General features: G+C 35.0%; 2 protein-coding genes and 10 non-coding genes across 23 annotated transcripts in view; 3 read left to right on the top strand and 9 right to left on the bottom strand.

The window, feature by feature from the left end:
• CEP295 (centrosomal protein 295) overlaps nucleotides 1-15,755 on the top strand; it is a 50,277-nt gene extending 34,522 nt beyond the window's left edge. For 3 of the 6 annotated variants that reach the window (XM_016158673.2, XM_016158675.2, XM_016158677.2), the window contains 14 exons: nucleotides 847-997; nucleotides 1,135-1,278; nucleotides 4,843-4,995; nucleotides 8,293-8,396; nucleotides 8,905-9,004; nucleotides 9,374-9,619; nucleotides 10,357-10,496; nucleotides 11,209-11,389; nucleotides 12,039-12,694; nucleotides 13,436-13,573; nucleotides 14,800-14,896; nucleotides 15,065-15,232; nucleotides 15,305-15,398; nucleotides 15,474-15,755. In XM_016158673.2, coding sequence (XP_016014159.2) covers nucleotides 847-997; nucleotides 1,135-1,278; nucleotides 4,843-4,995; nucleotides 8,293-8,396; nucleotides 8,905-9,004; nucleotides 9,374-9,619; nucleotides 10,357-10,496; nucleotides 11,209-11,389; nucleotides 12,039-12,694; nucleotides 13,436-13,573; nucleotides 14,800-14,896; nucleotides 15,065-15,232; nucleotides 15,305-15,398; nucleotides 15,474-15,594 — 2,493 coding nt within the window. In that variant the 3' untranslated portion in view covers nucleotides 15,595-15,755. Of the gene's footprint in view, nucleotides 1-846; nucleotides 998-1,134; nucleotides 1,279-4,842; nucleotides 4,996-8,292; nucleotides 8,397-8,904; nucleotides 9,005-9,373; nucleotides 9,620-10,356; nucleotides 10,497-11,208; nucleotides 11,390-12,038; nucleotides 12,695-13,435; nucleotides 13,574-14,799; nucleotides 14,897-15,064; nucleotides 15,233-15,304; nucleotides 15,399-15,473 lie in introns of those variants that run through there. The other 3 variants (XM_016158674.2, XM_036221476.1, XM_016158676.2) reach the window with 3 other exon arrangements.
• On the top strand, nucleotides 8,520-8,599 carry LOC118603313. Its single transcript, XR_004951187.1, has one exon. It is a non-coding gene; the product is annotated as a small nucleolar RNA U2-19 (small nucleolar RNA).
• Nucleotides 8,748-8,816, top strand: LOC118603312. The gene has a single exon (XR_004951186.1). It is a non-coding gene; the product is annotated as a small nucleolar RNA U2-30 (small nucleolar RNA).
• On the bottom strand, nucleotides 15,668-25,454 carry TAF1D (TATA-box binding protein associated factor, RNA polymerase I subunit D). 7 transcript variants are annotated; one of them, XM_036221479.1, is made up of 14 exons: nucleotides 24,405-25,342; nucleotides 23,554-23,675; nucleotides 22,421-22,796; nucleotides 21,417-21,592; nucleotides 21,078-21,138; nucleotides 20,543-20,715; nucleotides 19,633-19,668; nucleotides 18,745-18,795; nucleotides 18,518-18,552; nucleotides 17,557-17,607; nucleotides 17,124-17,166; nucleotides 16,482-16,549; nucleotides 16,012-16,054; nucleotides 15,668-15,796 (listed from the first exon to the last, which is right to left on the bottom strand). In XM_036221479.1, exons 2-6 carry the CDS (start codon nucleotides 23,610-23,612, stop codon nucleotides 20,554-20,556), a joined length of 834 nt encoding a protein of 277 aa, XP_036077372.1. In that variant the 5' UTR covers nucleotides 23,613-23,675; nucleotides 24,405-25,342; the 3' UTR covers nucleotides 15,668-15,796; nucleotides 16,012-16,054; nucleotides 16,482-16,549; nucleotides 17,124-17,166; nucleotides 17,557-17,607; nucleotides 18,518-18,552; nucleotides 18,745-18,795; nucleotides 19,633-19,668; nucleotides 20,543-20,553. The 7 variants fall into 7 exon arrangements, with proteins under 7 accessions (XP_036077372.1, XP_036077375.1, XP_016014174.2 ...); XM_036221482.1 differs by lacking the exon at nucleotides 18,518-18,552; XM_016158688.2 differs by adding an exon at nucleotides 25,383-25,454 and having other exon boundaries at nucleotides 15,671-15,796; nucleotides 18,745-20,715; nucleotides 24,405-24,459.
• On the bottom strand, nucleotides 15,860-15,986 carry LOC118603302. Its single transcript, XR_004951177.1, has one exon. It is a non-coding gene; the product is annotated as a small nucleolar RNA SNORA25 (small nucleolar RNA).
• Nucleotides 16,313-16,434, bottom strand: LOC118603308. Its single transcript, XR_004951183.1, has one exon. It is a non-coding gene; the product is annotated as a small nucleolar RNA SNORA32 (small nucleolar RNA).
• Nucleotides 16,883-16,955, bottom strand: LOC118603300. The gene has a single exon (XR_004951175.1). It is a non-coding gene; the product is annotated as a small nucleolar RNA Z40 (small nucleolar RNA).
• LOC118603303 lies at nucleotides 17,280-17,421 on the bottom strand. Its single transcript, XR_004951178.1, has one exon. It is a non-coding gene; the product is annotated as a small nucleolar RNA SNORA1 (small nucleolar RNA).
• LOC118603301 lies at nucleotides 17,684-17,821 on the bottom strand. The gene has a single exon (XR_004951176.1). It is a non-coding gene; the product is annotated as a small nucleolar RNA SNORA8 (small nucleolar RNA).
• On the bottom strand, nucleotides 18,629-18,700 carry LOC118603322. The gene has a single exon (XR_004951194.1). It is a non-coding gene; the product is annotated as a small nucleolar RNA SNORD5 (small nucleolar RNA).
• Nucleotides 18,841-18,971, bottom strand: LOC118603309. The gene has a single exon (XR_004951184.1). It is a non-coding gene; the product is annotated as a small nucleolar RNA SNORA18 (small nucleolar RNA).
• On the bottom strand, nucleotides 19,837-19,964 carry LOC118603315. Its single transcript, XR_004951189.1, has one exon. It is a non-coding gene; the product is annotated as a small nucleolar RNA SNORA40 (small nucleolar RNA).
• Nucleotides 25,455-25,488: the final 34 nt, after the last annotated feature.

Below are 25,488 nucleotides of genomic sequence, written 5' to 3'. Positions count from 1 at the left end.
TATTTGAAGCCCAACTAATTTCAGCCAGTAGTTTGATTCAACCAAATGCAAACACTCTTAAAAATGTAGATTTTCATATGAAGTTTTGTTATAAAGGGTTTCGAGCTTACCATAAGAAGATTAAATTGTAAAATAATCGGTTAGCAGAATTAATCTTATGCAAATAGCAGACCTTGTGCTTTCTGTATAGCACTTTTTGACATTTGTATATGAATCAAAATTAGTATTATCTTTTTCCTTAAGTGACAATGTTAATGCTGTTGTATAATTGGGATGATTTTAGGCTGATGGACAGCTGGACCTGCTACCTGTTACTGAATTATTGAGAAGACTCTGGCACTCAGAGATATTCATAGTTCCTTTATATGGGAGATGAGTATATTCTCATAAATACGAATGTGTCCTTTTTTTTTTTTTTTTTTACTTTAAAAGCCATTTCCTAAAGTTATGATTTAGCTTAAATAGAATTCTATAAATCCTTTGATGTTCAGGAGAAGCTTGAGTCAAGTTAATGAGAACTGGAGTTCTAGGGATTTACTGGTCATTTGAAGGAAAAGCAGTGGGAAAAGAAAAGCAGATGGGGGATACTCAAGTAAAATCTCTTGTTGAAAGGTACAGTGGAAGCTAAGTTTTTAGGTCAAAGGCTGTGAGTAGTTGTACTTTCCAATGGTAATTTATCACTCTTTTAATATTAGAAGCATTTTTTATTTTTATCTGTTGATAAAAATAGCGTGGTCAATGGAACTATTTATTTGGTTGCAGTTCTAACTTAAGAGGGAGATAAGAATCTAATCACATGATCTCTCATCCTTTGTCATCCTCACCCTCATCTGTCCACTGTTTCAGACAAGTAAGTCCACACTTGAAAATGATTTAAAAACCCAGATGCTCAGGGAGTGGCTTCCTCATCTCCAAGACCAAGACATTAGTCCTGCAGATAAAAGCAATTCTGATGATAATCAGCTGCTTTCAGAAGATAGTAGTACCCAACAAAGTGGTAAGATAATTGGATTTTATTGTAATTATTCAGCTGATTATTTTTTGCTTTCACTTCCTGCAACTTGCTGGTTGAAAAGAAGTTTATAGTATATTAATAGGTTTGTATCCTTCCTAACTTTGTCATTAACTTGATAGGTGAGCATCTGAACAAAGAACTGGATAGGAGAGCCTCAAAGCCACCTGTAGCAAAAGTTAAATGTGGATTGGACTTGAACCAACATGAACTTAGTGCTATACAAGAGGTAGACTCACCAGCAAGTGGCAGACCTTCTATACTAGGTAAACAGATGGTTTGTGAAATATGGTTTTTAATGGTTTGCCAGTTGTCTACATCTTTGTAGAAATTAAGATGCTAATTTTTGTTATTGTTGAAGAATTTGGCTTTGAGTACTTGTGAAAGTAAAAAAAATGATTTACATGAACTATACAAAATTTGGACTTAGAAAAATGTGGCAATAGATAACTAGTTTTTTGTTTATGGGGGAGACTCATTTACTATAGACAAAAATTCTTTGACATCCCTTATTCTGACACTCTAGTTTCCATCTGCTTCCTTTCACATCTGCCTTTTAAACCAGTTTCTTTAGGATAGAGTTTAGTTTCTTTTTCTTTTCCCATCTTGCTTTCCTACTTCGGTACTTTTGTTGTTCTTATATCTTTTATAGGATAAGTATTATGCTTAAAATCCTGGCTTTAAGGACAGTTAGGTATATTTTTCACTATACTTCTTGCTAGATCCAGTTATCTAGAAAGATTCCTCCTTAAGATCTCTATTTGAATTTCATAATAATTTTTAGATTTCAGATTTACCAAATAATTTTCTTGATCAAATTTATTGAAGCAAATCCTTTTTAAAGAGGAAATTAGCTTTGTCAGTACAAAGGTACATAGGAGTGTAATGTTAATATTAGCTATTTTGGTCTTCAGCCATAAAACATTTTATCTTTGTTTCTGGCTGAAAGAATTAAAGAAGGTAGAAATTGAGAGTAATTTTTAAGAGTCATTCCCCTTTCTGCTTTCTTATTATGTCTTGTGGAACTTAAAACAGAGTAATGATTTTATTTATTACTAGACTTTAGAAGCTTTTCTCATGTTTTGTATTGTTTGTCAAACCACAGCTTCAGGAATTGATTGGTGCTTTTCCTAATTCAGAATGAACACTGGAAAATTCTCATCATTGATTCTTATAATTTAATGAATTACGTTTGAGGTTGCAGAATATCACCTGTCTAAAGGGAAAGCCACATACTATTTCTTGACCTCCACTTCATTACTTTTTAGCCTTCTTTTTCTTGTGAATAGTACCCCAACATAAGTTTTGAGATTTCTCTTGTCTACCTGTCCAACACCCTGTAAGTCACCAGTTCTTCTCAGTTCTACTTGGTCAGCTCGGGAATCTGTCCTCTTCTTTCCATTCCCACTACTACTCATTTAATTCAGGCGGTCATTTCTTTCATGAGTGGCTCCTACATCTCCCAGTGTCTCCCTGGTTCCAGTCTAGCTTTGCTCTAATTTGTTTTCCTATAGTATACTAAGAGTTATCGCCCTTCATTTCTCCATATTTAAAAACTCTTCAGTAGTTTCTTTTTGATATGAGGAATAAGTCCAAATTAAGTCTAAGTCTCTAGCTTCACCTCCCAGGCCCTTCATGATCTCGCTCCTCCCTTCAGGGTTGGCTTCAGTGCCACTTGTCTGGTAAACATTTCCTGAATTGTCAGATATCTCTCTCATGTGCTCTTTAGGAGCTTTTATTATAGCCTTTATCATAGCACTTCGGGTAATACTTTTAATCAAAATATTACAGGCAAATAGTTTTAAAAGATAATTAGTGCTAAAGGTTATAGCATGAAACATTTCTTCCTGGTTTACCCACCTCCTTACCCCTTAATCCTACTCACCAGAAGCAGTCACTTTTCAAGTCTTTTAGGTGTTTCTTCTTGTTTTACCTCTATAGTTGGTAGTGGATTTTAGCAAAATTAAGCTAAATTATCATCATGCTGATGTATAAATATTTTTCCCTGTTGAGACAATTAATATTCTACGATTATATTTCCTATGTTTCCTCTTTTTCATTTGCTTAAAGCTTATGTTGAATGTCTGTCTTTCCACACTAATCTGTTAAATATCTCTAATATAATTTGAGGTCACACCATTTTCTCTGTTTGTAGAATACCTTTTAGTTGAAAGTTGGACAACTTATGTCATATATTTTTAATAAGAGTAGTATTGTCCCCAAAAGGGAGGAGAAAGAGTCTTAACTCTTTTTATGTACCAAAGCACAGATGTACATAGAAAGATATACAGTATATCTATACTGTATAAAATTTCATGGAGTTAGGAGTAAATTAAAAGGAAAAAAAAAAAACTCTAAAAAATGCTCCTTAGCTGGGTGATGATGATAAAAAGTAATGTTGAAAAACACTAATCTATATTGATCTCCCAATTTTCTTAATTATAGTACATTTCATTTTCTTTTGGTTTTACTTCCTGGGAGAATTTCCTTAACCTCTGACTTTTCTTAGGAACTTTCATTTTGACTGTCAAATTGTAGTTTTAAAAAGCTTGTTCTTTTTCCTGATTTTTTTCCCTTTTTCATAGCATTCTGCTATTTTCATGGATACAAGATATCACTTACTTTGAATTTTTATAGTTTGTTTATTCAGGTTCCTGTATTTTCTGTTTGTCTGAATTATTTTGTTCCTTTTTTTTAGATATTTTAGAGGCTTTCTCTAATAGCTTGCATATTAGAGTGGGACACTAAAAGGCTAATTGGAGATTCTGTAGGTGGGGGCCTTACATGTTGCTGGATTTCATTGGAAAAGGTGGCTTTTTATTGGGGACTCTCTACTTAATATCTGTGGTTCTCTTCCTTAAAGCAGGTTACAATTTAGTTTCTTAAAATCCTCCAAGCTTGATACACATCCGACTGCTGCTGTCATGCAGCCAGACCTAGGGGATCTGGGTTGAGGATGCACAATTTCTTTTAATAGGCCTGATTTTTTTTTAATGGCCTTCTGTCTCTTCCTTCCACCCTTGCGCATTTCGATGCCTGATCCCCCTGAATTCAGAGCATATCAGACTCAGTTTCTCTGGAGAATAAACCTTTAGTCTACTCTGAGGATGATGTTAAGGGACAGATGACTGGGAGGAATCTGTTCCAAGTACATAGTTTTAAACATTCTCCCTGATATACACCTTCCTTTTGCAATACCTAGTGCCTTTAATACCAAGTTTTTTAGGGTCCTGCAGTAAATGAGCTTCTACTTTTGAGAATCTTCTACCCCTTTGTTTGCTTGTTATTTTTGTATCAAAGTACGGCATTCAGAGAAGTGCGTAAATCATCAGTGTTTACTTCAATGATTATCACTGTAATAACCATCCCCATATAATAATCACTGCCTTGGTCAAGAAGTGGAATGTTGGAGACTCCATAAACTCGTCCCTTGTCCCTTCCCAGTTACTGTTTGCTCAGTTCTCCTCAGAGTAAACCCCCATCTTGATTTCTTATACCACAGATTAGCCATGGCTATTTTCGAACTTTATGTTATGAATGCGTATTATGTCTTATAACGGTGAGTAAATTCTTCAGGCATTTTTCCTATGATTAGTCAATACTGAAGCATTATCTGGTATTAAGACATAGGTATATCATTAAAAAAGTAAAATTGAAATAAAATAATTTAAAAGCCTGTGTGAAAGAAAAGCAGTTATCATTTTCTTACTACATATATCAAGTCTTTCAGAGTTTAGATTTTTGCCCCATAATCTAAATTGCCATTTTAGTTTTGGTTAGCGCTCGAAACTTAAGTGGAAATCTAATGAGTCCATTTTTTCCCCTACCAGGTAAATCAGATTTTTATCAGGACAGAGACCCCCTGCGGGTCTCTGTAAGTCGAGAACAAAATTTCCTTGAGCCCTCACTGGACCACGATCCACTTGGTTGTCCTCACCCAATTGACCAGGAGAAGGTCTGTGGTGATGACTCTGATGAAGCAGGTGAGAGATAAAGAAATTGAAAGTGGAATTGCTGTGCGCAAGGGTATGTGGACAGAAGATATTTACTGTAGTGTTATATGTGATGAAAACGGGTGAATCACTTTAGTGACCGTCGGGAATGGAAGCATTATGGTGTGCCCCATGCTGTGCAGTTCTGCATGGTGTGGAATGAGTGGGTGGAGTCTGCATTCCTGCACTGAAAATTGTCTGGATGATAATCACCAAAGTGTTGGTACGAGTTTACCTTTGTTGGAGACTAGGTTTTACTTTCTATTTTATATGTTCACATATTACAGATTTTTTCTTTTACAAGAAGCATGTATTTCTGTACAGAAAAAATTGAATGAGGGGAGTGAAGTTTATTTAAAGAATAATTTCACTTTTCAGTTGTTTCATTAAGTACATGCTGGTAGGAAGTATATGAAGGTATGAGGTTTTTATAGTTGTCAACCTCTACAAATTTTGCATTTAAGCCTATTCATAACAATTCACATTTCAATACTATTAAATATTATCTTTAAAAAGTTCTATGTATGGCTTTCTAGATGAGCTATTTTATGTTTACTTTTAAACATTTGGGAAAAAAAGTTATAAGGACAAAACTTTAAATCTCTTAATTCTGCCACCCAAAGACAAGCAATGCTAATTTTCTAGCTTTCGAATTGATGCATGTATACCACAAGCTGTTTTACATGTATTATCTTTACCTACAGAGCATAGTTCTTGTACTATGTAACTACTTTTAAGTAGTTACCTTTTCTAACCAGATTTCTTTTTATTTTAGCTGTCACATGTACTTGAATGATTATCTTAGTTTTATCTATATAGTTCAATAGAATGAAAGGTGAGAGAGACTTATTCTCTTTTTGAAGGTTTACAGAGAAATTAACTTTCACATTTTTATTTAAATTGGAGATTGAAATAACTGCAACAGATATAATTTCCAGTGAATTGCAGTTTTCGACATTTTAAAGTAAAACTGCTATATCATTCTTTTAGATTTAGCCAGCAGCTACTTGTATTTCCTTTTTATTCTAGCTGTTGATGTCCTCTAGCCAGACTACCCGGAACACAGCTGTAGTTGAGCAAAGCTGGGCAATTTTGACTTGTGGTGAGGTAGAATGCCATGACAGGGACCCATAAGGTGTTTCAATAAGTGGGTATTAGAAAGAACTTATTGTAATATTTGGGCTTGTATTAGGTGATTGGGGGAAGATTCAAGGAAATGGGGCTTTGCTTATTAGTATTGGAGATTATCAGGGAATAGGGTAATTCTGTTTTGGGATACCTAAAAAATACTTATTTAGGAGGTAGAAATAATGGAATGAGGCTAATTAAAGCTGTAATAAAGAAGCAGCAGTCACTCCCGTTAGTCAGGATAAGGAGATTCTTGGTCATTTTTGTGATCTCAATAGTCATGATTTTGTCTATGTTCAGAAATGAGTACGAGGTAGTCTATTTTTTTCTTGATCCATCATCATGGTCACAGAGTGGCCTTTTCTGATATTGGTGTTTTGTGAAATCATTAATGTTTAATGGGAGAACACCAAGACCCAGCTGATCTTGCCAGATCAGCTCCTGGCTCAGGGGCTGCTTTCCTCCTCTCATAATCATCCCCAGATTTATACTGTTTTTATCATAGAAGGGAGGGTCTTGGTTTTGTTACTTCTCCATTCCCACCCTAGCACTTTGTCCGGGTCCTCATCAGCTCACCTTTATATCTTAATAGCTGTTAGATGGTGTCACTAACTTGAAGCTCTGCATCCCTTGCTTTTGTAGGAAAGCAGGAAATGTTGCCTTCCACTTAGCATGGAAAGATTGCTTTATTTAAGGCATTGCTTTCATGATGTTACTTTCTGTTTTTAGGAAGCTCCTAATAGGTCTCTACTGTCAACGAACCGTTTCCAAACCAATGACAGTTATTTCTCTTCCAACTACTTTCAGGGACCTACCTATTCATTAAATTCTTCAGTATCTTAAATAACTCTGACTCTACTCTTTTCTCCAATTTTGTTTTTCTCTTTCTACCACTACTCAAATGCTACCCTGTTTACTCATCTCTCCTCTGGGGTTATCTTGGTGTATAACAGAGTAGTATATAATTGTGAGTGTGAATTAAAAAAACCCAGATGAATTTATGATGTCCCAACCAGCTTTGAAATGAGATACTTAAGAAAAAATAACTCACCATAAAATTTTACCATCGTCTTAAAATTCTAGTGTGTTATAGAAGCCACCAAATAACAGTTAAATGGTTCAATCAGTTATGTCATAGTAATATATTTTTAAATGAACTAGACCCAGGAGAGAATAAAAATTGTATTTAAAAATAAATTGTATTTTAAAATTAATTAATTGTATTTTACTATATTTGGTATTAGCCTTATTCCTACTTTATTGTCCATAATATAGATATTTTATAAGTAAATATGTATATACACACACAGATGCAGATATACGTGTGTGTGTGTGTGTGTGTGTGCGCGCGCGTGTGTGTGTATGTGGCTGTGTCCTGGGTTACCTTTTAGAAAACATATCCTACACAAACATTTAAGAAACATACTTTTAATGTGCATGATCTCTTAATAACATGGTGATAATGAGACAGAAATTTTCCATTTATATTTAGTGGAGCAGTTTTAATTTTTAGAGCCATAGATAATCATATGCCTTGGCCAACATTTTCATAAATGTTGGCTGCTGGACATAAGAGAAAAATTAACTCAGAATACCTTAATTATTAATAGTGAGACAAAATTTAATTTTATATGTATTTTAGTATCTCGAATATAATTAGAAATGATAGTTCATAATAAAAGCAATGCATGCTCATTGTGATTTTAGAAAGCATTAAAAGTTAAAAAGAAAATTCCTCCTTGTCCTACTGTTCATAAGCAACCACTGGTTGCACTATGATGTTTTTCTTTCCTGTCCTTTTTATGTTTTTCTCAACTTTGAGATCATACTGTATTTATGATTGAATATTCTTGCTTATTCACTTAAAATGATGACAGACTATTTCACATCACATTGGCTCTTTTCAAAAGGGTTTTATTCATAAAATAACAATGACACCTACAGTTTTCCAAGAAAAAAAAAGTATATTGTGCTTACTGGTAAATGTTTGAATAATAAAATGAATGATCTTTTTGTTCATTTTTTTCTTTTTGGTCTAAGATAAGGAAACTCTAAAAGAAAAATATGAAAGAAAATTGTAGGAAAGCAGGAAATGATGCTTTCTAAAGGTGCCAAGATTTTGATTTGTCATGATCCAAACCTTTTTTCTCCTCATTTCAGTCAAGGTCAAGGAGGCTGTGGTTGAGAATATTGCAGTGTTAAGTTATGCTGTGGAGGAAGAACAACATACATATCTGAGTCCAGCTGTGAAGCTAGATAGTCAGGTTAGTAATGTCTTAATGTGCACTGCATTGTTAGAGTTATTTGGCTTTATATTCTCTTTTGTTTTGTTCATAGAAATGAACATTTGTTAAATGTCAGTGTTCTCTGAGATCTGCTCCTAAGTGGATCAATGATGAAAATAGCCAAATCTGAGCATCAGAAGACCTTCCAGTCTACCTGATGCATGATCTCTATAGTTCTGAGAAGCAAAAGTATAAACAATAAGGGTGTGTGTGTGTGTGTGTGTGTGTGTGTGTGTGTAAAAGTAACAGTGGGTAAGCGAGGACTTGCTGATGAATGAATGAGATTTGGGGCTTGGGGAGTTATGTGTGTATGAAAGGCTAATTAGTTCTGAGCAATGATGAAAAGGTGTTACTCCTGATCTTATAAATATGAAGGTTTCTACACTTGATCTGAGCTCAGAATTCGTAACTGCCAATATTGGTGATTTGAGTTTTTCTCTAGACATTACTTCCTTCATTATGGTCTATTGTTCCCTTTAATTTTTAGGCTGACACACAAGAGATTTATCATGAGCCATTATCTTCAGTAACTGTTTCTACTGGGAGCTTGAGTTATGAAAACACAGATTTGAGCTTTACAGATCCAGGTAATGTCAAAACATTTGTGAATAAATTGAGAGCATCCGTTCAGTTGCAATACAATGGTGAGAGCAAACATTGCTTTTGACATTGTGCTGAGAGGAATTGTTTCTTTAAATCTCCAAAGTAAAGTTTGGACAGTATATTCTAAACATAGGAAGTCACAGGCCTGCAAACCCTTGAAGATGCTCTATAGATCACCAACACTTTGAAAAGCATCTGCTAATGTCACATTTTCCCATTCAGTGGGAAGCTATCTGAGCAAATATCTTGGTTGCAGTGATCCCTGATAAATGTGTATCGTTATGCCTCTCTACCAAAATTTGCCTCTAAGGAAGTACCCAGCCACTAAAATTTTCATTGAACTCAATTTTCAGAATCATTTTCAGAGTATGTGGACCATAAGGAACAAGAATCTACCACCGGCAAAGAAGAAGAAACAATTATTTTAAGTTCTATAGTTCCTCAATCACAAGTTATTTACCAAAGGCAGGCCTCCTGGCACGTTCATAAACCTATGTTGCCTGCAGTGGAAAAATGTACATCTGGTCAAGCGCATGTTCAGCAGATGATAGACAAGTACATAAATGAAGCAAATTTGATGACTCAAAAAGACTTGCAGGGTAAAATTATTTTGAACAAATACTTTCATATAAACTGTTTTTATCTTTAGTTTTAAGTAGTGATTGTTTGAGCTCCATGTTTTTATGACCTGCTGCAGCACAGTTATGCTATGGAAAACAGTGAGGGCATTTAGTGAGAGAGAGAGGATTTGGAACGAGTTAGACAGGACATGTAGAAGGGTGTAGCAGATCTTCCATTACAGTTGCAAAATTAAATAACAGCCTGAGGCAGTACGTATTGCCAACATTGAGAACAAGAGCTCAGACATCACCCAGACCTGGATTTGACTCCTACTTTGACCATTTTACTAGCTGTGTGATATTGTGTGGCCCATAGTAACACTGAATACAGTAAAAGCTCAGTACTAAGTAAAAGCTGTGTACGGTGAGCTTTTTTTAAAAAATCATTGACCTGAAGTGAGCTAGATGAGAATAACAAAGCTTATAACAAAGTAGTGATTATAATGGCCTCTCAATCCTAATTAATTGCGTAAGACTAGGCCTTGTAGAAATGGAGACATATTTGTCAAAGGTTCTGGTCACTAAGAGTATCCCTATTTTTTGTATGTTAAAAATAATGGTACAACTTAATCTGAAAACATCTGCCGATAATGAAAAAAAATGGAAGCAGTTTTGTTGGAGTTACTTAAAAGTAAGCTTTTATGAATATTTCTTAGTACTACTTTTCTTGGCTTTATTTTAAAAATAAATTTATTTTTTTCTCAAACTTCCAACAGTTGACCTTGACTTTCCAGAACTGGAACACATTTTTCCAAACTTGCATCATCAGCTGTTTAAACCCTTAGAACCACATCCAGATTTTGATTTGTCATCATTATCCTCCGGGATTTCTCAAGGGAGCAGAGACTTTTACCAGGTATACTAAAGTATATACTTCATTGCAGTGAATTTTCAAAAACAGTTTGTCAGATTTTCTTCTGTTAGAACAGAACAATGGTTGTTTGCCTCGGCTGCCACTTGGAATCATGTGGTAAGCTTTTAAAAATCCCAATACTCAGGCTGCACCCCGGACCAATTAAAACAGAATCCCTAGGAGTGCTCAGATTTCAGGATTTGTTTTTAAAGCTCCCCAAGTGATTCTAATTTAGAACCAAGATTGAAAATAGCTGCATTAGTATTTTGTCCTGTTAGCCTTATCTCCATCTAGTGAGTATGACTCATAAAAGCCTTGAGAATATTTTTAGTTTGTTTTTAGTATTTTTGTTTGCTTTTTACTTTAATGGAATTCAGCCTTGAAATGTTCAGGTAAATATAATTAAAGTCTCTTTCTATCCAGAGGAGGAGGTAAGATTCAAACCTAGGTCTTTCTACCTGTACATCCTGACACCCCAAGCTGCTGCACATAGTTTTGTTTTCAGAAAATGACCTCATCATGTTCTACACTCAATCTAGTTAATTCCGTAGTCTCTTTCATATTGACTGAAATGGAAGAATTGGGTTTGAATAAGCAAATTAGTGTGATAGTGAAGTGGCAATTAAGGAAGAGTACTATCAAAGAACATAAGGATTATTGACTCAACTTGTAATAAATAACCAGTATTTCAGCATTTCCCTGTTCTTTCCTTCAGAGCTCAGACTCCTCATGTGAAAGCCACCATGCAACTATGTCATCCAAAAGTACAGTTTCTTTTACAGCACTGAGGAGGACCAGCCTGCATTCTCCTCTTAACATATGCCTGAATCAGCAACCTGACCCTAACTTGGCTCACACTGCAGCTCCCAGTTTTCCCATAGAAAATATTATTGACGGTATGTATGATAAAGTTGGAAAATGTTAAAACCCTTGGTTTAAAACTCTTGGTTGCTTGGAAATTGTGCCTAGCAGCTCTTGGTTTGTCTCTATTCCTGTCCATATTCCGGTCCCCAGTGTTACAAGTTCTATTTCTTTATGTATTTGTTTAAATAGTAATATATGCTGAGTTTGTATTTTCAGTCATGAACATCAATGATAAAATAAAAAAAAAAGTCCTGCCTCTTACTCACCTTCCATACCTCAGCCCTTACAGTTAACAGTTTAATTATCTTTCTGAAACTTTGTATAAATTTTATGCGCGCGCGCACGCACACACACACACACTATACATGAGATACCCATTCATGTTTTAACCTAACTCCTGTTATTATAACAAAATCAATATTTGCTTCTCTTGCAGGGGAAGATGTCCTCATAGCCATATTTTTTAAATAAATATTAGAAAATACATTGTGTGAGTAGTGGAGTTATTTGAAAATGACTGACCATCCTTTAGCTTTCTCTTCGTGTTTACAAACATGAGCTTCCTCTCCTAAAATTGTAGGCAGTAATCTTTGCAGCTTACTCAGACTATTAGGGACTATATCTGTATTTAAGTTTTATAACATACGGTGATTAACTGATTTCTTAAACTTCTTAATGCAGGATCTGATCAATCTTTTAAACAACTTCTGCCAGAATTTTCTTCCCTGGAGGGGAGCCAGCATGCTGATCTACCAAGTATTTTTAGCATTGAAGCAAGAGATTCTTCCCAAGGCATGGACAATCAGAACTACTCCTCTGAACAGACTGAACTACTACAAAATAAGAAAAAAAGTGTTCATTTCCAGCTCTCTGTAGGAAATTTTCCAGATTCAGCTTCCGGTTTATCTGATGAGGCTAATGTATTTCATCAGTTAAATCTACAGCATAGTCCTCCGCGTAGTTCTACCTCTAGTGCTGCATGCTCAATGAAAGACCAACTAGAAGACAGGCAAGAAAGACTGGCCTTTGGAGAACTATTAGAAAGAGGGGTTGATCCATTGTTACAAAGTCAAGAACTCATTGACAATAATGAAAGCTGTGAGGTTTTAAATACAAATCCATCTGTAGAAGAAACTGACTCACAGCTATGTGTAAGAACAGTGGAAATGGGAACTTCAATTCAGACACCATATTCATTAACTCTTCAGAATGAAGAATATTTTGAGAACTCAACTAAAGCAGAAACTCCAAAAATCACACAAAACCTCTCTCGGCTATCACAGTCAGAGTTGTTAAGTTCTGGTTCATTTTCACTACAGAGCTCTATTCCAGTCTGGGTAAGTCAAATCTGTTGTATAAATAACATTTAAATTCATTTCCTGGAAATAATTTTGAAACAAAATTCAAGATAAACAAAGCTACTTGTTAATATACCTGAGATAGTCTCATAATTGGAAATCTTCAAATTTGGGGATCTCTGAATTTTATGAAATATTTTTCCTCCCAATTTTTATCCCTTCAGCTTCCCTGAGGTATGGTGGCTGGTGTATGCTTCAGCACTCTGTGTTGAACTTCATTGCACTGTGTCAACTTAAATGTTCTAGGTTTCAACTTCAGTCACCTGAATATAGTATTTTCCTTCCACAGATAAGCATGTTGTAAGAGGTTGAAAATAAAGGCTACATGTAGACCACGGATATGATTTGATTGCTTTTGGATTTTTTTTTTTCAACTTATTTTGTAGTCTTTCAAAAAATCTTGTTCAGTGTTTACAAGATGGTATTTCCCTTAGTCTGGCAGCAGTTGCCTACATTTGGCTGCAATCCAATAGCTGCTGCTCCTTTTAGATAAGATGCACCCTCTGATTTTGCACAGCCCAGTTAATCTGTACTTACCTGTCCAGCCTTGTGAGCATTTGAGTTTGTAATCCTTGCAGATATTTTCAGACAAATGTTATTTTACCCATCCCCAGTATTTCTGAAAGTAGGGGTGTACTATCTTGGTCTGTTCTATAATGCACAGTATTTCGTTTTGAATGTTTAAGGCTATTTAGCTTCCTTTTTAATTTTACTGCACAGGAGACAGAGTCTGGCCATGGTATAATGGAAGAACCAGAGCTTACATTATTAAGCGCCAGTGATGTCAGTATTGCTGAAGTGGATTTTGCAAACTTAACCCTTGGAGAAAGGAAAGAGAATGAGGCAGAAAGTTTTCAGGTAATACACCTCATTTAAACAGGAACCCATAGCTGAGAATTGGGAAACAATGGCATTATTTTCTTCCATGGTAATTGTTTGTGAACTAATTTACTTTCCCATATTAGTTTGCAGTTTATTGCTCAAGTATAAACTACAAAGTGAACAGGAGTCTTAATGTGCTCACAGCCAAAACTGAGAGCTGACAGCAAGTTTCTCAAAACCCCAATAACGTTAAATAGCATGTAGTAGTCCTAAATATGTATATTTCTGATATAATTTCATTCAGACTTAAGTTGAAACTCTTGCCTTCATTCTCCAACGAAAGATACTTTGTTCCAAAGCTGAGGCAGCACAGGTGCTCTAGAACAGCGGTCCCCAAACTTTTTGGCACCAGGGACCGGTGCTCCTATGAGAATCTAATGCCTTATGAGGTGGAGTTGAAGTGGTGATGCTAGTGCTGGGAAGCAGCCGCAAACACAAATCAAGTTTTGCTAGCTTGCCTGCCCCTCGCCTCCTATTGTGCGACCAGCTTCCTAATAGGCCACGAACTAGTACTGTGCTCTAGAAAATGGATAAGGAAATCCAGACCAGAGGTAGAGTGTTGTTCCTATGAAAGTTTTTTCACTTTTAAGTCGTGATGTGAAAATAAGAATGTATTCCAAGTTATATTGACTGCACGTTCCTGTACTGTTTGTCCACTACAAGCAAACCATATGATTTCTCACCTGGCTCATAATTCTGATTCTTATAAGGCAGTCATAAAGAGAACTCTACGATTAATGTAATCTTAATATAGTAAGGATTCCAGGTTAATAGATGAATTTGTTTTATGTAATTTTTGTGGCCTAAAGCCAAATTAGAATGGACTGCACCTCTGGTAATTATCTATTACTGACAATGGTATTGAGGCAACAGAAAAATAGTGAGGATATAGTAGAGGCAATAGGATGGCAAAGTAGGACGGGTTTAGAGCTAGCCATTTTTTCTAGTATTGCTGGTAACCTACGGCATTTTAAGAAATAAAACCATTTATTAAATACTTTCCCTTCCCAGAAAATTCATTCCTAAAGCTATTGAGACAGATATGAGGGGAGCACAAAGCAGTGAACAGGTGAGAACTGGAGCCAAGTCAATTGGACATAGCATCTTTTTGTCCACCTTAGGGAACGAGGGTTTAGATAAAACCTGTTTAAGTACGATGAGGTGAAAAGTGGTAAATTCATCTATGACTTTTTTGTGATTAGGTGAGTGAATTTCTGCCTCTTGTATCAGAAACAGAAACCTCAGATTATCCAGCTGTATCAGAGCATTCTGTGGAGAAGCCAGCTACATTATCAGCAGGTATGCCCTGAGCATGTGAAATGGTTAGTGAATTCAGGGACTCTGGGAATTCCCTACTCAATTTCACAGCCTCCACTTTTTTAGGTGGGAAGTAGGAATCTCAATTCTTGCATACTGCTGAAGTAAAAAATTTCAGTAAGAAAAATGGTTCCAAATTTTTTTTAACAGGAACCATTCCAAAGTTTATACCTGTGCCAGGAAGCTTACAAGAAGCATTTGTAAAGAGAAAAAAATCATTTATAGAGAGATCCTCCCAGAGGCAGAAGGAAATAAAGAATAAAATTCGTGTCTCTGAAAATTCTCCAAGCAAAATAGTTAAGGGGAAACCTTCTACAGGTATGTTCTAAAAAACTTTGTATCATTTTCCAGAAATAGAATCTCCCAAATCAAATTTGTCCATCTACTCAGGTTCATCTGTGAGTTGCCTAAAAGGTGTGACTAGAGTGTTACTTCCCCAAGACAGAAAGACTGCACAAGCCCTCATGCACCAAAGAGCTCTAAGGTGTGTATATATGCATAGTAATAAAATTCACATTTCTGAAATATTTGTCTTTAATTCCATATAAATGTCTTACAGATTATACAATCAGTTAGATGAGAAAGCAAAGCAAGATGCTTATGCCCAAAACAGAGCAAGGGCAAAAGAATTTCATAAGGTAAGCAGGGGCCCCATACAACTTTTCATGTCAAAGGTATAATACAACTGTTAACTGCTAACTATTCTTATTTCTTCCACAGAAAACACTAGAGAAACTTCGAGCCAAAAATATATGCTGAGTTTGTACGAAAAGTATAAAGGTTTTATTATGTGTAATATAGATAGGTACAAATTATTTAAAATAAATTTTTATTTAAGGAATTCCCCATTCTTCTGCCTCAGTTCTTCTTGAGTCTCAATCCCTAAGAAAGAGAGTAGGCATTGGTTAAACTTGGGAGACATTTATTTACTTTCCCACATCTAAATCTTATATCTCCTCAGGAAAACATAGCACTATCAAGTGACTATTACATCCTACGGAGAACTTCAATCTTTGGTCACAGCGTTAAGAGCTCCTGGTTTTTGTCCTGTAAGCTCTCTTTGAAATGACCCATAAATTATTCTAATGTGTACATACCTTTAAAAAATAAGTTTTTCTTAATCCAGTTGTCATGTCAGTCCTGCATAACAGGAATAGAGATGATCATATGATCACAAACTATCTGGTCATTAGCAACCCAAAAGAAATTAACTATACAAAGGACAGCTGCATGACTCTAAATCTAGGCATTCATTATTCAATATAATAACCACTTGGTATGGCTACTGTTGAAATCTTGCTGATTACCAATGGCTATTAGGAATCACATACAGCTGTTATATATTATATATATTGGACAGTGCTGATCTAGACAATGGAAATAAAACAAGGGTTAATAAGATGTTCCCAATAGGCTGAATGCTCACAGCGTAGCAGAAAGAAAACCCAGTGGGAAAAATGTTTTGTGGTCATGTCCACGGCAAATGAGAAACTGCATTCTAAAAGCCTTGGTAATGACCATTATACTCTGACAAATAATTTGGTGTGATAAGAAAAAGACAAATTACTTGCCACAATTCTTTTAGTTAGGTTTCTTTGATCTCCACTTCAATATAGATATACTTCAAAAACTCGCCTATGGAGAAAGATTTTAAAGTTCATATTGGACTAAATTATTCAAAATGAGGTTGATTAGGTCCCAAAGTATACCGAAACCCGGTTCTACTAGCATATATTAAAAATTCCAGAGTCAAAGCTGTAAATGGTTGGGATAAGCACATTTTCAATCCAGTTAATTTAAATGTTGGGGAGAAACATTTTGAAATAAGCCTTAATCCATTTCCATTCATAACTGAACCTATATGAAATATTCCCTTATCTTTAACTACAAAGGCAGCTATTCGGAAACACTTGTTTCAAGGAACTTTTATCTTAGTGCTTTCATGTTTTAAAATGTAGCATATATTTTAGATGTTCAGAAAGGCTATTTTCATTCAGCTCATTCAGAGCAGTTGAACATTTTGCCCATCATCATAACATCATGCTGGTGAACAGCACGAACACATGGTGGCATATTTAACATCTAATCTTTTTTGTGATCATAAACCACCAGAAAGGGCTGCTGTAAGAATTAATTAAATGCAAGGACATTTAATGTTTTATAAGGGAGAAGTTTAATCTAGGAATGAGGGAATAAATTAAAATGTTACCTGTAGTCTCTGGGACCCAAACTCTTCAGTTTACTCCAGGGCCCTAAGAAGTTAAAATTATAAATACATTGCTATTTTGGCAAATTATCTAAACTATATTATTCCTTAACTGTTTCTAAGTATTATATCCAGCTTTTACTCATTGAGCCTAGCAAAGAATGTTACAGGTCTCATTGTCATCACTGCAATAAACTTACTGTGATGGAAGCATAACCTGTGTCTCAATATAGCCACATTAATTATTTCTGGACACTATGAAGAACAGTGCCTAGTGCCCATTTTCATCTAGAATGAGGCTTTTAAGAAGTTTCTCTCAAGCTTACATGTACACTATGCAAAACAAAAGGCTTCTACATCTGTATAGAAGTTTCTGCTGACATGCTAGCAATAAAGGAAAGAAGCTCCAAGAAGCAACAGAAATAGAAAGCCTTACATGATTAGGGTCACAGTAGATGGATATGCTTAGTTCTCATTTTCAGACACCCTAAAAAAAAGACAAGCATTAGCTCCTACTGAATGAAGATTATGTCAAACTGAACAGTAGAAGAAAACTATAGGAATACTGTATCAATAAAAATACCAGGTTTAACATGCATGAAGACAAGAAAACCAACGATGCCAGATACTGAATTTATATCGCACTGTCCTTTGAACACCCAGCAGGAAAAAACTGCTGAATGCAGATACCATGCAGTGCAATTGTGCCTGAACTGTAAACACCTCTATCTACTTCAAGTATGCAATGCTATGATCTGAGAAAACTTACTTTCACAAATCTCTAAAAATTTTAAGTTCATTTTGACATAATTTGACCTTTAATTCCTGTCATTTCAGTGAGGCAACCACATTAACTGCATTATACACTATAAACCTAGTCATGTTTTTTCTCTTTGCACTAGAAATGAAGGTCACAGTTGCTCAAAATTTTAATTCCTTTGCTACTTTAATGTATCCAAGTATACATTATTAGGATAAACCATATCATATTGTCAGCTTAATAAAAGTGCAAAATGGCACTTTTATTTGGTAGCCCTAGGCACAGTCTTTTTTTCCTATTCTGTATATAATTATTATTGAAAATACTCTTGCTAAAATCTTGACAATTCTGTTTTATACCTAAATAATTACTAGTCACAACAATAATGGAATCCTGTACAAAAGGTCCTCACATAACATCCTTTAGTTCAATTCTTTAACGACAATGAGATACCATGGGAACTTATCTCTTATTTATATCAATCAGCCTATGGTAAAACTGGCTTCCTTATACATCTACCTAAAGTTATAGAACCTATTAATAATGTTAAGTGAGGACTTAATGGTACTCAATTTACATTTTTTTCAGGACTTTGAATCCTTAATAAATTTCAATAGACATTAAATATTACACTTACCTCTAAACATAATTAAGTTCAAATCATATTCACTCCTACAGAAAAAATACCAAGTTAAAAGACTGACAAGTGTGTGATTAAAAACTAAAACCTATGAAGAGCTTTATTCAGCTCTGTCAGAATTAAGTTTTAGTTCATATCTGTATCACTCAGCAGTTGAACAGTTAAATTCATCATCTGAACTGCAGTGGCACCACAAGATTACACTGTCACCAATTAAAACTTACCTAAGCTATCACACCCTAGAATAGTACAGGATCATTGGTATATATCAATACCTAAAATTAAAAAAAAAATTAACTATTACACCTTTCAGTTTTAGCAGCTGTCATGTAGTTCCTTCCCACAGATCTAACACATAGTTCTGTGAGGAAAGGAAAGCACATATTTACTCTATGAGGCGTTTCCAACGATGTAGGTCTACAGAAAAAGCCCCATCGGGATAGACCTCAATCATTATTTACACATGGAAGACAATTATTAGAACTGTGATCTGCTCCAGCCTTTTTAATGAGTTCAAATTGTGCAAAGTCAAACATTCTATTTAAAATAATCATTCATAAATTAATCAGAAAGACTAATAATACTGCTTAGAGTATACTGACAACAAAAACGAAAAGTGCCAAGTTACTATAAATATTTCAAAAGATTTCCATGTATAAATTGAAGCCTTGATTTTTATGAACTTTAATACCACAATACTGCAATGTTTTGTCTATGAAATTCCAAAAGGTACAGCAATAATTTTAGATTAACTGAATTTTTGCCTACTTAAGAATCTTATGTCCTATGTAGTCATTTCTAACATTACAATATTAGATCTACCTCAATATGTATTAGGTATTAAAAATATTATATATGCTCGAGTAGGGATATCCAAGATTCTGGTTATTACTATAGCCTAACTTAGTTTTGAGACCCTGTCTTGCAAGTAAAGTGAAGCTGACATAGTATCACTATAAAATATGCGACTAAGATTAATTTTGTGGTATCTCATAAACTAATTAAAAGTTGGCAAGATGTCTTTTAATAATGAAAACTCTGGAAGTTTAGATTATAATTTGCTACATTTAAACAAATCTGATCAAAAAAGTCACCTAAAGTTTAAGACATACCTTTAAGTCCAGGCATTGCGTTCTCAAAATAAAACCCTAATAAAAGAAGAAGCCATCTTGTTTCATCAACATTAAAATTAGAGTACTAATCCAATGTAGCTGAGATTTCCCTTATATCCTATGCTTTCCAATGATCAACTCCACAGTTCTGGAACCAAGCTTTATGTTTACTTATACCCTTTCACTTGAATTTGTTTTAGGTATCATGTTCCTTCTTATATGTATCAAAACTCATACTGAATGATGAGTTCTGGGTTGCAAAAGAGGATTTATTTTTCGCACCTGTCTATAAGTCTTTGTCCACAAATTAAACAAAACCACACACAAGTGCTATCCTAAAATGCAGCATATATAGTGAAATAATCAATATACAGTGGTGACAAATGATAGTTGAAATATTACATGCACTTAAGAAATCTGTTAAATTCTTATTACAGTACTAAACATTTGACAATAAAGGTCACCTGTCTGAAAAAAAAAAAAAGTGATAAAAATATAGTAGGAGGTTTCAGAGATCCTAAGAAGGTGGTTGGTTGTCAGTCATTAATGATTGCTGTACAATTCTTTTTAGGAATATAATCTCTACTTTGATTCAATGCTCAAATGATGTGTTTAAGCTTTCTTGCCCTGAAATAAAATAAGTACAGGCAAAAACAGTAGGACCCCATTTATTAGCAAGTGATTATTTCTATGAAAGCCTCATGTTTTTGTACATACATAATTTTACCATTTAAAAAATTTTTTTCTTGTTCGGATAATTTTTATTCTTTAGCAGTTTTTGTCACAATATGTTCAAAGGCTCTTTATTTTCTCCTTCAGTGTTTTTTATTTTTTTTTAAATCACTGCACTGACATATATAGGCACATTATCTTTACTTTCCTTCTGTAAAGTTTTTTTCTCTATTTTTACCTGTTTGACATTCATATTCCTATCTCCTTTTCAGGCCATTCTGTCTTCTGTCCAATGTTTTTTAATTTTGATACTCTCTTTTTCAACAAAGCGGCTTCTTTATTATGTTCTTGGTCTAAATATACATTCATCTTCTTTGGTAATTCAGAATTTATTATGAAAGAATTATCCTCCTGCATAAAAATATGAAGATTAAGCAATAACTAAAACTTTATTCCTTCAGTAATTACACATAACTGAGCTCTCGGTTACTTTAAATAACCTGGAGACTACATCTAGCTACATTTTAAACACTCAAGTTAACTTCTTTATTTTCTCATGATATTCTAGTAGTAATACTACATATTAAAACTTAACACTATTTTAAAGTCCATGTTCTCATCAACTATGAAATCATGATCCTTGCATTTCCTGCACTAAAAGCATTTAACCTTTCAAAAATTAAAGACTTTAAGAATAACTAATGGATAAAAAAATTTCTCCTGCATCAACTGCCGCCCTTCCAAAATTATCTAAGATAAAAAAAGTCACTTACCACCAATTTAATATCACATTCATCATCCTGGTCAAGATTTGTTGCAATCTCATCCTCTCCTCTGTAACATTAAATATACCATCAGTCAGATGACAGAATCTATAACCCAATTAGTATACTGTCATGACATACTACTGAATTATGTTGTCATGACACCCCAAAATGAATGTCATGTACTAAACAGAGCTCAACTGTAATAACCCATAAGGCCTATTGATTCTGTGCTCACATCAATTAAGTCTAAGTATAAAAAAGCTGATAGCATAATATGAAGCAATTAAAAGTTAAAAACATCTGTTAAGATCTATGACTAAAATTAATTCACATGATTAAACTTACACTGACTCTTCAATAGGAGAGATAGATCCATCATCATCCAAGAATTTATATCTACGACTATCAAGGTCTTCTTTTTCTAAATCTTCACCAACATTCATCTGTTTCAAGGATTCCTTCAGGTGGTATTCATACTTCAGTTTTTCAAGGTAGTTGAAAAATCCTCTTGCCACTGCTTGCTATATGTCAAAAACACCACAATTTTAGGTCATGGCTTTATAAAGTAAAATTTTCTCCACTCAGCAGGTGTCTGTGTTCCAAAATGGCAAGGATCCCCTTACCAAGAACTCTTGGTGATCTTGATTTAACTTTTGCCATAAATGGCTCACAGGTAACATTAATATATGTGTAATGCTGGCTGTAAAAAAGAATTCACTGCTACCTAGCTAGTTAGCAAACTTAAGTTGGTACCAAGAAAAATGAAGCACAAATTTTGTGTTGTTTGGAAATTACTAAAGACACTTAAATGCAGAGAGAAATTTCTAATGTTTTATAATCACATTAAAACAAAAAGCTAATGAGTACTAATCCCTTCAAGTAAATCAGATTCTATATCAAAGGATTATAAATTCACTACAAACATTAATTTGGATATTTGAGAGCATACTGACAAATATCAGGGTATTTACTAGGCAATTCTGTTAGAAACTGAATACTCAGTATCTGTAAGGTAATGACATCTACACCAAATTCACTGAACATGAAAGGCAGGTGTGGGTTTGATCTAGATTACAACTGAGAATCATTTGGGTTTTAGGGATGTTAAAAACCTGAGGATGAGATCAAGAAATTTTATCTAAACAGCCTTGGAGCACTTCACATACAGATATAGTCACTGAATATATCAGTGAAGATTCCTCCCATAAGCCCAAATGAAGTTTAGGGTGAAGGATGGGGTGGTTTTTGAGTGGCAACAAGTCAGGTACAGCTAAATTCTATAAATGACCAACAAATCATGTTAGGCACTTCAACTATGGTATATCCATATATATTAAAAACTGACTCACCTCAAAAGTTAAAATTTTTCTCCAAGGTAATGGTTTTCTTCCATTCTCTGATTCTAAAAATGGGAACCCAGGCCGTCTATCTTTAAATTGTTCATTTATTTGTGACTTTTTAGTGTTTTTCTTTCCTTTTGGTCTTCCCCTGGGTCTTCCTGTTGGCTTATACTTTCTCTTTTTACGTTTCTTTTTCTTCAATCTTTCAAAAATAGCTTTTAAAGTCAATGGTCTTGGTTCAAAAGATGAGTCACTAGATGAATCTCTCGCTTGAACTCTTTCAGGCGAATGAACAAATTTTCTAATAGGGTTTCTTTGCCTCTTTTCAGGTGAGTAAGGAACACACTGAGTTTTAAATAAGCTGCTACCAGAGGAAGAGTTATCACTAGGGGAAAAAAAAGGGGGGGAAACAATAGCATCCTCTTACTGTAACAGAATGCTGTTTACCAGTACTTTTATTTCACCAAAGCAGGAAAACAAGCTAAGAATAATTTTTAAAAAGATAGGCTCAGTACTAGTTCACCACTTAGTTCTGACCACTCTACCCAAGATAGCCAAAAATGCCATTGTGTTCACCAAATATTAATCTTCCGAAGTAAATACAAGTTCCATACAGGTAGTCTTATTCACTGCTAGAGGCTCCCCTTTATACAAAGCTACCTCTAAATAAAACAAGAGTTGCCTAGTAGACATTTTGTGTGAATATATTAGAAATGCTGGTTTGATTTCCCAGTGAAATTAATGGATGAGGTAAGGATACCTTCATCACATGCATAAACCAGCATCCTTGATAATGGAATATCAGAACAAGCTGATTTTTAAGCAAGATGCCCCACTGATGTCCATTTTCTTGTTATGAAATTAGGGTGATTTAGTTAGGAAAAGGTATCAAGTTGGCCCAGAGAATATACTCGTTTCTTCAGGTTAAGTAAATTCCACTGTTAACTGTACAAGCAGGTAAACTTTAAAGGTCTGTAAAACAGGTTTTTCTTTTCCTCCCCCATTCTTGGAAAATACTTTGAAAACTCATCTACAATGATTGATACTTTCCTGGTAATTTAAATACAGTAAACATTATCATGGAATCCAGTGTTTCCCCGTAAAAGACTGGTGGTTGCTGTTGATATAAAAAATGCACTTACCTTTGATTTTCGATTTCCATAGCTGAATCAGATGCTGTTACATAGTGGAGAGAATCCATTCCTGATTTGTATTCTTCAGGTCCCTCTTAAAATTATTTTGTCACTTTTCTTTAACCAAATTTCTGCAATACAAAAGACACTAAATATGTAATTTCTCTGAACAAATACCAGCATAGCTAGTATCCAAGTAATATAAAATTTGATGTAGTCAGAGTAACCCATAATATGTAAAATCAAAGCAAAATCATTTTCATGTAGGAACTACTTCAGATATACTCCAAAATCTAGAAATTTTATTCAAATTGTCTTTCAGTTGTGCCTCTAAAGCTATCCAATGAAACAAGTCTAGAAAAGTAGTCATTCTTAAGAGAAATATCAAATATCTTTCCATTAAGAGTAAAATATAATTTCATTAGCCAAATTGTAATGGGCAATTACTAATGTACAGTTAATGGCCCAAAAAACCATTTTTCAAGAGCAAATGGGAACCCTTAGAAAAAACTTTTACATACAAAGCCAGGAGGCAGGGTGTGGCCTCAGTGTACCCAGAAAAAAAAATCACAATTTTCTATCTAAACCTAACTCACCATTTTACACTCCCGGCCTGGGGTTTTTATTTATGGTCTCTTCCCACTCATACTGATTCATCAAAATTACTGCGAAACTCCTTTTTATGGCATATTACTCTTTGCCTTTATGGGTATTAAAAGTCATGAATTCTCAAAATTTTCAATGAAAGTCTAACAGAATGTAACAACAGTGCCCTTTGTCTTCCTTTTAAAAAATCTCCTTTGAAGATTTTACAGTTGTTTGGGCAAAATGATTTTTAAAAAGATGCCACCTTAACTTACTGTTGAATCTCCGTTATCAGGGCTCCATCACCGTTCCACTTTTGTATTGTTCATACTTGGGAATGACAAACAAGTAAAGATGAAACGAAATCTTAGAATAGCAAAATATTTCAAATACAAGAAATCAATGCGGTCATACAGTTTCTAGATTTGCAAAATGTCCAATAGATCCACGAAGTAATTTCATGGTTCTACTGTGTTTAAATGCAAAATCTAAGTCATGGAATAAATGCTCAAAAACGAAATGCAACAAAATTGAATCCATTTGCTGCTGGTATTCCTGAAGTTAGATTTTTTGATTAGAACATTATCAGAATCAAGTCGAGTTAACTCAAAAACCACTTTTGAAAACTTTGGAAAGCATTCCTACCACAAATGTCGCTTCCTATTCTGGGATTCTGTGATGAGGCCACATGGACGGGTAGTGCTCTTAACCAGCGCTCACTGCTAACAATACCTCTCAACCACCACGTGTGACCTTGGGGCAAGTGTCTCCAAAAAGCACCTAAGCTTTCCATGCATGGAAAAGGCGTAATTGTTACCTGGCACTTATCAACTCAAAAAACCTGTACTTGTCTATATAAATTTCAATATCTACAACCCAGACACAGTGGATCACGCACACACTATAATCGCATTTATGTGGACCGCAATCCAATGTCTCGACACCAAGCCCACAACAACCGTGAGCCCTCCATCCTTAAGGGCCTGAATTCCTCGGCTCGATCCTCCCAAGAAGGCCCGGGGAAAAGCTAGACGAGCAACCCCTCCCTGACGCACTGGGCCCGGGCGGCATGCCCTCTTTCTCATCCAGGGTGAAAGGCGGCTAGCACCAACAAGCGTCGGCTCAGTGCCGGGCTCAACTGCGTACTCGCTGCCGCTTACCCAGGCCTAGGAAGTATGTAACCTGCACGCTCGCAACCTCCCAACCTCCCAACCTCCCAACCTCTGCGCTCCCACACGCCGAGAACAGCCTACCTCTATCACTGGGCGGAAGAAAAGGACAGGCCAAACGCACTACACAGCTAATAGTGGGGCCGAAATCTCGCGATAACAACTCAGGAAAGAAAGGGAGCGGGGAAGG

Source organism: Rousettus aegyptiacus, unplaced genomic scaffold (assembly GCF_014176215.1).
Source record: "Rousettus aegyptiacus isolate mRouAeg1 unplaced genomic scaffold, mRouAeg1.p scaffold_m13_p_5, whole genome shotgun sequence".
Taxonomy (NCBI): domain Eukaryota; kingdom Metazoa; phylum Chordata; class Mammalia; order Chiroptera; family Pteropodidae; genus Rousettus; species Rousettus aegyptiacus.
This window is presented reverse-complemented; position numbering and strand designations above follow the sequence as displayed.

Bases quoted from the DNA above. Each gene is read 5' to 3' on its own strand.
- TAF1D (XM_016158688.2), bottom strand. From the start codon at position 23,612: ATGGATTCTCTCCACTATGTAACAGCATCTGATTCAGCTATGGAAATC. The intron at 21,139-21,416 runs GTAAGTTTAATC...TTAATGTTACAG, and splicing joins TCTCCTATTGAAGAGTCAGT to AGGAGAGGATGAGATTGCAA. The intron at 20,716-21,077 runs GTAAGTGACTTT...ATTTTTATGCAG, and splicing joins AATGTGATATTAAATTGGTG to GAGGATAATTCTTTCATAAT.